This window comes from Xyrauchen texanus, chromosome 6 (assembly GCF_025860055.1).
Source record: "Xyrauchen texanus isolate HMW12.3.18 chromosome 6, RBS_HiC_50CHRs, whole genome shotgun sequence".
In the NCBI taxonomy this organism is placed as follows: Eukaryota; Metazoa; Chordata; class Actinopteri; order Cypriniformes; family Catostomidae; genus Xyrauchen; species Xyrauchen texanus.
The window spans coordinates 8,625,746-8,638,351 of NC_068281.1; the positions used below are offsets into that span (position 1 = coordinate 8,625,746).

The 12,606-nt window shown below is 38.3% G+C and overlaps 1 protein-coding gene across 1 annotated transcript in view; it reads right to left on the minus strand.

The window, feature by feature from the left end:
- Positions 1–11,292, minus strand: part of wdr47a (WD repeat domain 47a) — a 31,930-nt gene extending 20,638 nt beyond the window's left edge. Inside the window, exons 1-4 of the mRNA XM_052129242.1 lie at positions 11,157–11,292; positions 6,144–6,310; positions 3,303–3,386; positions 3,018–3,102 (exon numbers count right to left, since the gene is read on the minus strand). Of these exons, the coding sequence (XP_051985202.1) occupies positions 3,018–3,102; positions 3,303–3,386; positions 6,144–6,301 (327 nt within the window). The 5' untranslated portion in view covers positions 6,302–6,310; positions 11,157–11,292. The remainder of the gene's footprint in view (positions 1–3,017; positions 3,103–3,302; positions 3,387–6,143; positions 6,311–11,156) is intronic.
- Positions 11,293–12,606: the final 1,314 nt, after the last annotated feature.

Consider the following 12,606-nt stretch of genomic DNA (forward strand, 5'->3'; position numbering starts at 1 on the left):
AATTGATTTTGGATGAGAACAGACCAAAATATAACTCCTTTTTCTCTATAAATTTTATTGACCTACAGAGCTGAGATATTCTTCTAAAAATCTTCATTGTGTTCTGCAGATGAAAGAAAGTCAAACACATCTGGGATGGCATGAGGGTAAATAAATAATGATTGAATTTCATTTGAGTGAACTATTCCTTTAAGAACTTAAAAACAATCTTTACTCATTAGTAAGTATTTTGTTGTGGTATCGAATTTGGTATTGAGAATTACAAACAGTATGCAAGTCAAATGGGCATTCTAAATATGCCCAGATCATTTAGCAAATATAATCAAGAGTTTGAGAACTGGAATTAAATTGAGAAATCTGCATCGATACCCAGCCGTATCGCTCCTCAGTCTGCTTTATCTAATTTGCAGATGGATACAATTGCTGCAGCCCGATTTTTAACTGGGACTACAAAGAGAGATCACATTACCTCTCTATTGGCTGCCCTTTATTGGCTTCATGTAAAGACTAGAATTTATTTTAAAATTGTTATTTATGTGTTACAAGGCCCTGTCTGGTCTTGCTCAATATACCACTGACCTTCTGTACCCATATTTGCCTCCTAGAATGCTTAGATCTTGTAGGCAACTTCTTTTTTCAGTTCCCCGCTATTGTTGCAAGCCTAAGGGAGATTGAGCCTTCTCTGTAAGGTCCGCCCCATCTTTAGCCATTTTTAAATCTTCTCTCAAAACCTATTTTTACTCTGTATCTTTTGATACTATTTAAGATCAAGATTACATGCTGTTTATTGGTGGTCAGTTTGTTTGATTATTTCTATATATTTGTGTACTCTCTTACACATTTATATCTAATTGTACAGCACTTGGTTCAAATTTTGTTGTTTTTAAATTTGCTTTATAAATAAAGTTGACTTGAAACGTTTTTTTTTTATGAAATGCTAGCGTGGTGATAACATGTTTTTTTACAAATGTACCATGGTAATACCATTGGTATTCATTCAAGTACATTGGAGTTCCATGTAAATATAATTGTATATGAATATGGCATTAAATATAGTACTAAGTTATTACCATTTGATTCCATCACTGTACATGGTACCACCACACTACTTTTTTGTAAGCATGGTAAAACGTGTTGAGAGCAGGGCAGTCTTTATATACATAAAATCAATAAATCAGGGTAACTTACGTGTATAGCACTTAGAGTGCATCCGGAAAGTATTCACAGCACTTAACATTTTCCACATTTTGTTATGTTACAGCCTTATTCCAAAATGGATTAAATGCATTATTTTCCCCAAAATTCTACAAACAATACCCCATAATGACAATGTGAAAGAAGTTTGTTTGAAATCTTTGCAAATTTCACAGCCTTTGCCATGACACTCAAAATTGAGCTCAGGTGCATCCTGTTTCCACTGATCATCCTTGAGATGTTTCTACAACTTGATTGGAGTCCACCTGTGGTAAATTCAGTTGATTGGACATGATTTGGAAAGGCACACACCTGTCTATATAAGGTCCCACTGTTAACAGTGCATGTCAGAGCACAAACCAAGCCATGAAGTTCAAGGAATTGTCTGTAGACCTCCGAGACAGGATTGTATCGAGGCACAGATCTGGGGAAGGGTAAAGAAAAATGTCTGCAGCATTGAAGGTCCAATGAGCACAGTGGCCTCCATCATCCTTAAATGGAAGAAGTTTGGAACCACCAGGACTCTTCCTAGAGCTGGTCGCCTGGCAAAACTGAGCGATCGGGGGAGAAGGGCCTTAGTCAGGGTGGTGACCAAGAACCTGATGGTCACTCTGACAGAGCTCCAGCATTTTTCTGTGGAGAGAGGAGAACCTCCCAGAAGAATAACCATCTCTGCAGCACTCCACCAATCAGGCTAGACGGAAGCCACTCCTCAGTAAAAGGCACATGACAGCCTGCCTTGAGTTTGCCAAAAGGCAGCTGAAGGACTCTCAGACCATGAGAAACAAAAGATTGAACTCTTTGGCCTGAATGGGAAGTGTCATGTCTGGAGGAAACCAGGCACCGCTCATCACCTGGCCAATACCATCCCTTCAGTGTAGCATGGTGGTCGCAGCATCATGCTGTGGGGATATTTTTCAGCGGCAGGAACTGGGAGACTAGTCAGGATCGAGGGAAAGATAAATGCAGCAATGTACAAAGACATCCTTGATGAAAACATGCTCCAGAGTGCTCTGGACCTCAGACTGGGGTGAAGGTTAATCTTCCAATAGGACAACGACACTAAGCACACAGCCAAGATAACAAAGGAGTGGCTACGGGACAACTCTGTGAATGTCCTTGAGTGGCCCAGCCAGAGCCCAGACTTGAACCTGATTGAACATCTCTGGAGAGATCAGAAAATGGCTGTGCACTGACACTCCCCATCCAACCTGATGGAGCTTGAGAGGTCCTGCAAAGAAGAATGGGAGAAACTTCCCAAAAATAGGTGTGCCAAGCATGTAGCATCTTACACAAAAAGACTTGAGGCTGTAATTGGTGCCAAAGGTGCTTCAACAAAGTATTGAGCAAAGGCTGTGAATACTTATTTACATGTGATTTCTTTCGTTTTTTATTTTTAATAAATTTGCAAAGATTGAAACAAACTTCTTTCACGTTGTCATTATGGGGTATTGTTTGTAGAATTTTGAGGAAAATAATGAATTTAATCCATTTTGGAATAATAAAATGTGGATACTAATACTTTCCGGATGCACTGTAATATTCTCCAAGCTGTATGTAAATAAAAAGCTTTCAGAGTATTGCTTCAGAGCTACATTGAAGTGTGAGAGACAGAGAGACCTTATATTCACATGTACTGTTCAACTATTTATAGCACACACACACACACACACACACACACACATTCCTGCATACATGAACACAAACTCACGCAGGCCACACAAGTCACAAAAATAGAGATGTTTCTTTTTTAAAACAAAAGATCATGAGACAACTCATCTGACAACACTGCCCTGTCTCTGTACAATGATGCCATCACTTACATGCTGTGGCTCATCTTCAGCAGACATGGCGTTGTTTACACACAAAGCTTCAAGAAACTTCTGTTTCTGAACAATGTACCGGAACCTAAGAAAACAAGGATAAAATTAGCACAACAACGTCTAATTTAATTGAAATATGCACATAATTTGGAGTGCTCTTCCTTGTCAGCTACAGATTTATATTTAATTTTCAGTGAGCCCCTAAAATTCAGTGCTTATGATCATCATAATTCTTGTCTTTTCATCGACCACTACTAGTGGCAAGATTCTGAACTGATCACTCACCTTTTCGTGTCAAATTTATCCAGACATTCAAGAGGCTGAATAAATTGCAACACTTCATCCCACTGTCCATCCAAAATGAGCTGTCTGCAGGGGGAGAATGGTTTTAAGAGAGAGAAAGAGGGGAAAATAGAGACTAAATTTGGAAAGTATAGCCAGATACTTTGACTCATAGCAACATTAAGACATCCTAAGAAAGAATAGTGCAGGGAAATTTTAACTAACAAAAAGTACAATAGTAACACCATGGTAATACCTTTTTTTCTGTATGCATCAAAATAGCATGTATTACCACCTGATCCTCTCACTATACCATGCTACCACTTCAGTACTGGTTTGTACGGTTATTCAAAAAACATTTTTAAATAAAATTTGAAATAAAAGTTAATGTAACAAAATACAATATTTTGTCATCAGAACTTCTGTAAAACATTAATCTGATATATTTAGATATTCATCAACCGTAACTAAATGTTTATTCAATTTCATTCAAAAAAGAGATTGGAGTCATTCTCAGCTGTATTCATATCGATCTATTCCTGCCTGTGTTGTGAAAGAGTTAATAGCAGTTCTAGTGTAAAGGTCCCCTTTGTTAATAAGAGGCCCAGTTACTGGGTAGAGGTACAAATGCTCATTGCACTGATTCAATGAATACTAAAAAGCACACAGAAGAAAATGTTCTTTGATCTGAGCTGCAGACTGCTGGTAAATCAAACTTCTCTATATTCACCGTTCAGTTTAAAATCACAATAATGTAGCTTACTCTAAAGCAGCTATCTCAAAATACAGATACAGCTCAAGAAATAAATGTGGCAAATGTACAATGTTGTCCACTTACAGTGCTCCTGATTTCTTTTGTTTTTGTGTATATCTCATACAAAATTGTTACAAAAATTCAAGCAAAATCTAACATAAAACAAAGGCAATCGCAGTAAACACAAATTACAGTTTTTAAATGATAGTGTCATTTATCGAAGCAAAGATGTTATTCAATACCAACTGGGCCTGTGTGAAAAAGTATTTGACCCTTATTAAGTAAATCCCCAAATCTATGAAACTGCATTCATAATCGGGTTCAGCTGGACTAGACTCACCCAGGCCTGATTACTGCCAACCCTGTTAATCAAATAACCTAAATAGAATTTTTTCAGCAGTATGAAGTTGGCTAAAAGGTCTCACCCAGTAGCACACTATGCCAAGGTTGAAAGAAATACCAGAAATGATGAGGAAAAAGGTGATTGAAATACATCAGTCTGGGAACGGTTACAAAGCTATTTCAAAGGCTCTGGGACTCCAAAGAACCACAGTGAGAGCCATTATCTCCACAAGAAAATTTGGCACAGTAGTGAACCTTCCCAGAAGTGGCTGAACTTCCAAAATTCCTCCAAGAGCGCTGTGCTCTTGGACGACTCATCCAGGAAGTCACAAAAAAGGCAAGGACAACATCCAAGGAACTGCAGGCCTCTCTTGTGTCAATAAAGGTCACTGTTCATGACTCCACTATCAAAAAGACACTGGCCAAAAATGCTATCCATGGAAGAGTGGTGAGGCAAAAACCAGTGCTGACACAGAAGAACATTAAGGCTTGTCTGAATTATGCCAAAACACACCATGATGATCCTCAAACCTTTTGGGAGAATGTTCTGTGGACTGATGAGGAAGTGGAACTGTTTAGAAGACAGGGGTCCCGTGACATCTGGCATAAAATCAAACACAGAATTCCACAAAAAGAATGTCATACCTACAGTCAAGCATGTTGGTGGTTGTGTGATGGTGTGGTGATGCTTTGCTGCTTAAGGGCCAGTGTGACTTACAATAATTAAGGTAAACGTGAATTCTGCTCTCTACCAGAAAATCCTAAAGGAGAATATCCGGTCATCAGTCTGTGAGGTGAAGCTCAAGTGCAACTGAATTATGAAGCAAGACAATGATCCAAAGCATAAGAGAAAGCCCACCTCTGAATGGCTCAAAAGCAGCTGAAGTTTTGGAGTCACCTACTCAAAGTCCTGACTTGAACCTAACTGAGATGCTGTGGCAGGACCTTAAACAGGCATTTCATGTCCTTGTGGCTGAACTAAAGCAGTTCTGTTTAAGGGGGCAGTTTGTTTTTCACACAGGCGATATAGTTGTTGGATAACTTTTTTGCTTAAATTAAAAAACATAAAAAAAATAATATATATATATATATGAAAACTGGATTTTGTCTTTACTCAGGTTACCTATGTGTTATATCTCATTTGAAGATCTAAAACAATTTAGGGCAAGTACTTTTTCATATCACCATATTAAAGGGTTGGTTCACCCAAAAATTAAAATTCTCATTAATGTAAGCATTCATACACATCTGGGATGGCACTAGGTTAAGGAAATGATAAGAGAATTTTCATTTTTGGGTGAACCAACCCTTTAATATGACATTTATCTAAGCATCAGGCAAAACGTGATGCGCAACAGAGTCAGAATTTAACTTTCACAGTAAGATAAAAAATGTGCCCTGTGGATTTGATTTGTCAAGGGCATTTCTACCTTTATGATTGTAATTATTACTAAGTAACCATACGAAACAAACTGTGTTTTATACATTTATTTCAAATACCGTCCTTCAATTTTATCAGTTTATTTTTTACAAATTCTGAAGAATCACAATTGATTTCCTCTTGCCCTTAAAATTAAATCAACTCAAATTAAGAATATTAAGAACTACATTAGATGTTTAAAATAAAATTAAATAAGATTAAAAAAAAAGAAGGATATCAACATTTTGGGGGCATTTTTATCACTTTCAGTGGCATTTTTGCCACGAGTCCTCTTTAATTTCTGACCTTGGTGTGGAGTGTCGTATACCTGAGGAAGAGCATGTCATCTGAATACAGGCCGTTGATGACTCCGCTCTCTTTCTCCAGAGCTAGCATGCTAATATGCAGCTTCCGTGAGTTCAGGAAGTCCAGGATCACCTTAATGATCTCCACTTCCTTTACATTTATGATCTCCTCAGCCGTCATGGTGGCAAGCTTTCACAGACAAAGAGAGAAAGCAGACATTTATTGTAGTGCCTTCTCAAGTGACCACTGGCGGTGGCTTAAAGCTAAGGCCTTGTAGGGTTCAAACCAGTAGGGTTCAGATCCAATAGTTTTTCAAGGAGAACAGACCAAAATAGAACTCCTTTTTCACTATACACCTTGCCATTGCAGTCTCTAGGCACGATCATGATTTCAAGCTTGTTTACAAAGTGTAATCTAGCGTGAGGTCATGATTGACAAGGAGACTGGTTATGTCAAGATTTGAAGTGAAAATGTGGTTACATTTTGGTCTGTTTTTTCCCAAAACCAAGTTTATTGCTTCGGAAGACATTGATTAAATAAATGGAGTCATATGGATTACTTTTACACTGCCTTTATGTGCTTTTTAGAGCTTCAATATTTTGGTCAACTTTCACTTGTATTGTATGGACCTACAGAGGTGAGATATTCTTCTAAAAATCTTCATTTGTGTTCTGCAGAAGAAAGAAAGTCAAACACATCTGGGATGGTACGAGGGCAAGTGAATGATGAGAGAATTTTCATTTTTGGGTGAACTACTGCATTACTTCAAATTCATGGGGCCTGAGACCAGATTTTTATGAGTGGGCCCCAAATAGGTAGCTTTACCAGAGAAGATCTTAGTCGTGGTAGTAGTTAGCGAGCACCTTCTCATCACACACACAGCTGAAAGAGTAGCCTATTTGTTTCCAAATAAACTCAGCAAAAAACAAACATCTCTTTTTCAGGACACTGAATTTTAAAGATAATTTTGTAAAATGATAAATCGTCTGCACTTATATAGTGCTTTTTTAACCTTAGTGGTTTTTATAGCGCTTTACACTGTGACTCATTCACACAGAGCTGCCATGCAAGGCACTAGCCTGCCATTGGGAACAACTTGGGGATCAGTGTCTTGCTCAAGGACACTTCGGCATGTGGAGTCATGTGGGCAAGCAATCGAACCGCAGCCCCTGTGATTAGTGGCAACCCGCTCTACCACCTGAGCCACAGTAAAGGGTTTAAATCATGTTTTCCATGCTTGTTCAATGAACCATAAACAATTAATGAACTTGCACCTGTGGAACAGTCATTAAGAAACTAACAGCTTACAGACGGTAGGTAATGTAAAACTTAAACTTAAAATAAAAACTTAGGACACTAAAGAGACCGTTCTACTGACTCTGAAAAACACCAAAAGAAAGATGTCCAGGGTCCCTGCTCATCTGCGTGAACGTGCATTAGGCAATGCTGCATGGAGGCATGAGGACTGCAGATGTGGCCAATTCAATAAATTGCAATGTCCGAACTTGTGAGATGCTTAAGAGAGCGCTACAAGACAAGAAGGACAGCTGATCATCCTCACAGTGGCAGACCATGTGTAACAACACATGCACAGGATCTGTACATCCGAATATCACACCTGCTGAACAGGTACAGGATGGTAACAACAACTGCCTGAGTTACACCAGGAATGCACAATCCCTCCATCAGTGCTCAGAATGTCCGCAATAGGCTGAGAGAGGCTGGACTGAGGACTTGTAGGCCTGTTGTAAAGCAGGTCCTTACAAGACATCACCAGCAACAACGTCGCCTATGGGCACAATCCCACCTTCACTGGACCAGACAGGACTGTCAAAAAGTGCTCTTCACTGACGAGTCACAGTTTTGTCTCACCATGGGTGATGGTCGGACTCAAGTTTATCATTGAAGGAATGAGAGTTACACCAAGGCCTGTACTCTGGAGTGGGATCGATTTTGGAGGTGGAGAGTCCATCGTGGTCTGGGGCGGTGTGTCACAGCATCATCGTCAGACTGAGCTTGTTGACATTGCAGGCAATCTCAAAGCTGTGCATTACAGGGAAGACATCCTCCTCCCTCATGTGGCACCCTTCCTGCAGGCTCATCCTGAAATGACCCTCCAGCGTGACAATGCCACCACCCATACTGCTCGTTCTGTGCGTGATTTCCTGCAAGACAGGAATGTCAGTGTTCTGCCATGGCCAGCGAAAAGCCCGGATCTCAATCCCATTGAGCACATCTGGGACCTGATGGATCGGAGGGCTAGGGCCAATACCCCCAGAACTGTCCGGGAACTTGCAAGTGCCTTGGTGGAAGTGTGGGGTAACATCTCACAGAAAGAACAGGCAAATCTGGTGCCATCCATGAGAAGGAGATGCACTGCAGTAATTAATGCAGCTGGTGGCCACACCAGATACTGACAGTTAAATTTTAAAATTTTAAAATCTTTAAAATTATGTAGAAAAGCTCCTTGGTCTATATCAGTCATGCTTCTTCAGAATCTATAAAACACTACTGACTGAAAATGTTTCAACCCTAGAACTGATTGTAGTGAAAACAACTTTCATTAAAAAAACATTCCAAACCAATGCAATGACAACGTAAACACAAAGGCATGGGAGGTGACTTGACATTCCACATACAAAAAAAAACAGCTTGTTCCCCCAAAGCTTTTCTATGCAAACTTACAATAAGTATTAGTAGTTGAAGACTTCTAATGATGAGCTGATTATTCAATTATTATGAAAAGGATTTTACTCAATTAAAAAAATCACATTGTATGTCTCACTAGATTTAGACATAAGCTTCCTGACAAGCAGCTAAACAAATTAGTACGGCATAAATGACAAACTATTAAGTAATATTAATAATAATTAAAACAATATTATTCCTTTGAAATGCTCTTATTTGGGAAAAAGTGGGTTAATATCTTTTCAAGTGTTACAATGACAAACGGCCAAATTACCTTACCAAATTAAATAAATTTTTTTCTTTCATGGTAATATTAGCTACACTTGGCACAAATCAGGTCTCCAGACTAAAACAATTATGTTTTTAGTCGCCAAATTACAGAATTACTCGATATAGATTGCTGTTCAGAAACAAGATAGAAAGCAGAAGACAGCTGATAACCCATTAACAAGATGTTTAATAAATAGTATACCGTATAGAGTTGAGAAGATACGTTTGCATTCCCTTTTGTCTCATAAATTTTCACACCCCTTTCATAATTTATACAAATATAACAGATAAAATATATTTTATTTATTTAATACTGCTCTTCACAATCTACATTACAGATAATTACATAAAGTATAGTATGTATATAGTAGTTTGTTGTCTTCTTTAGCATCAATGTATGTTTGCACCTTGTGTAATATTCGGTGTACAAGTCTCTCAATTAGGTCAAAAGCTTGATCTCATATAATTACACACACACACACACACACATATATATACATACATATATATATACATACATATATATATATATATATATATATATATATACATACATATATATATATATATATATATATATATATATATATATATATACATACACACACACACACACACACACACACACACACACACACACACACACACACACAACTGGTCAAAAGTTTTGAAACTCATGATCTTAAAGCGAAATTCACTTTTACATGGTGTTTCAAAGGTGTGCGTAAGAAAAAAATCAATATTTAAGTCCTCATCTACTATAAATCTCCACCTTTGACCAGCCTCAACCAGTAGGTGGCGATATGCATGAAGAATACGAATCGCCATAAAACAAAAGAAGAATGTGGAAGTGAAAGTGGTGAAAAATACTTCAATACTGAACTTTTTCTCACCCACACCTATCATATGACTTCAGAAGACATGGATTTATGGATTACTTTTATGCTGACTTCATGTGATTTTTGGAGATTCAGACTTCTGGCCACCATTCACTTGCATTGTATGCACCTACAGAGCTGAAATATTCTTCTAAAAATCTTTAGTTGTGTTCTGCTGAAGAAAAGGTCACATCTGGGATGGCATAAAGGTGAGTAAATTATGAGATAATTAATTTTTGGGTGAACTAATCCTTTAAGGTCAGTCTACAGCATTTGTGGCATAATGTTGATTACCACCCAAAAAAAATCCACTAGTCCCTCTTTTGCAATTTTTTTTTGCAAAAATCGAGGTTACAGTGAGGCACTTACAATGGAATTGAACCGGGCCCATTTTTTTGGAGGGTTTAAAGACAGAAATGTGAAGCTAATTATTTTATAAAAGCACTTCAATTAATTCTGTTAAATGTGTGGATTATTTGTGCTGTAAAGTTGTAAAAATCACCGTTTTAGGGTTTATAGCGTCATGGCAACAAAGTTCTAAAATTGGATATATATTTACACTGAAAAGGTTAGTAAAAGATTTGATCACTAACAGTATGTTAACAGGCTTATTGTTTATGTCTTATGGCTATACTATTGAGTATTTGAAAGTTTATGGTTTGGCCCCATTCAATTCCATTTGAAGTGCCTCACTGTAACCCAGAGAAAAGGAGTAATACACCACAAATGCTGTCGATTGAGCTAAACTTGTATTAAACCCGGAATATCCCTTTAATAGGTGCCTTTCTTAAGGGGGTGATGCTAGATTATTGCACCTTTCGGGGTTTAAACCTCCAGCATTTAGATTACCATCTGATTTGAACCATTAAGCCACTCCTAACTCTAACCTCAACAGTGGGAAGCACTGATAGCCTTCTCATGCTTTCTCTCCTGGACCTGCATCTTTCTGACCGTGCATTATTAGGGCCGCTCAAACTGATCATAAACCACGCTGAATAGCATCATCAGGCTCTAATTCAAAACAAATGAATAAACGAGCCGCAGATGAGGACATCCACCCAGATCCACAGCGGGCGTATTCAGAGACCCGTTGCGGGGGAGAGGAGTGTGTCATCCAGGATGAGCAGCAGCCGCCTCCCCGGCCTCGCCTTTGCTAAAACAACGGTAATAACCGACGAGAACAGCTATTTAAACCTCACCTTGTAATCTCCACATATACGCAAGGAGCAGAAATCCTCTTTGGGTCCGCCGAGGGTGTGTTGACACGGACGGTCTAATGTTTTTGTTCCTGGATCCTGGGCGGAGAGGCTCTTGTTGTCCCTGGCGCTCGCTGGTCGTCAAGCACGAGCTTCCTCTGCGCGCTCCACCAATCCGCGCACGCGCACACCCCTTACCAACACAAAACCCGCCCAGAGCTGATCCGCACTTATCTGCGTATTATTTATTTATATGTGGATTTGTACAGTTATTAGCAGCATAATATCCTAATCATGATGCATGTTGATAAATAGACCCTAAACCGAGAGAGTTGTGACTGAAGTGTTTTGGGTGTTGAAACACGGTTGCTCTGTAATGGCAGGAATGTAAATTATTCACGCGTCAGTGAACTGAAAATTATTACAAAACATTCATGAGCGTTAATATGTTGTAAATATATATAAATCTTGAATTACTCCTTGACTGAAATAAAATCAAAAGTGCCTTTTACCCCAGAAGGGTAAATATAATGGGCTATATGCTGTATTTATAGGGGGACAACAGGGCTGAAGACCCCACAGGTTAAAACTTAAAAGGCTCCTTTGATTTCATTTTCTCTCAAAACTCCATAGCATCAAAAACTAAAACCGCACTTTCCTAAACACCTGTTTGTCTCCATGCACTGAGCAAATTTCACGTGCCATGCAATACCCATCATGTGCAATGTCTAAAGAGTGATTTTGAGCCAATTTGATCTAAAATCGAAAATGCTGCATATCTATTTTTTTTTTAAAGAGAATCCCTGAAATAATTACATTTATTTTGAGACAAAAACTTCTTTATCATTTTTATTTTTGTTCAATGTGATTACAGATTATTTTAATAACTGTCCAATAAGTGAAAATATTAGGTAGTCAAATGTTAGTCTACTGTAAAAAAAAAATAAAAACCTTGTCCAGAACACAGAAGGTCCAAAAAAAGGACATAAAGGCAGCATAAAAGTAACCAATAAGACCCTGGTGGTTAAATCTGTATATTCTGATGCAATATGCTAGCTGTGGGTGAGAAACAGATCAATCTTTAAGTCCTTTCTTTACTGTAAATCTACACTTTCGCTTTTACTTCCACAATCTGATGTGGAAGTGACTTTCACGTTCAGCCACCTACTGGTTGGGGCTGGACAAAGGTGGAGATTTATAATAGAAAAGGACTTAAGTATTGATCTCTTTCTCACTCTCACCTATCATATTGCTTCCAAATATATGGATTTAACCACTGGAGTCATTTGGATTATTTTTATGCTGACAATATGTCCTTTTTTATCGTTCTGAAATCTGTTCACCATTCACTTGCATTGTGAGGACCAACAGAGCTCAGATATTCTTCTAAAAATCTTAATTTGTGTTCTGTAGAAAGAGAAAGTCATACACATCTGGGATGGCATGAGGGTGA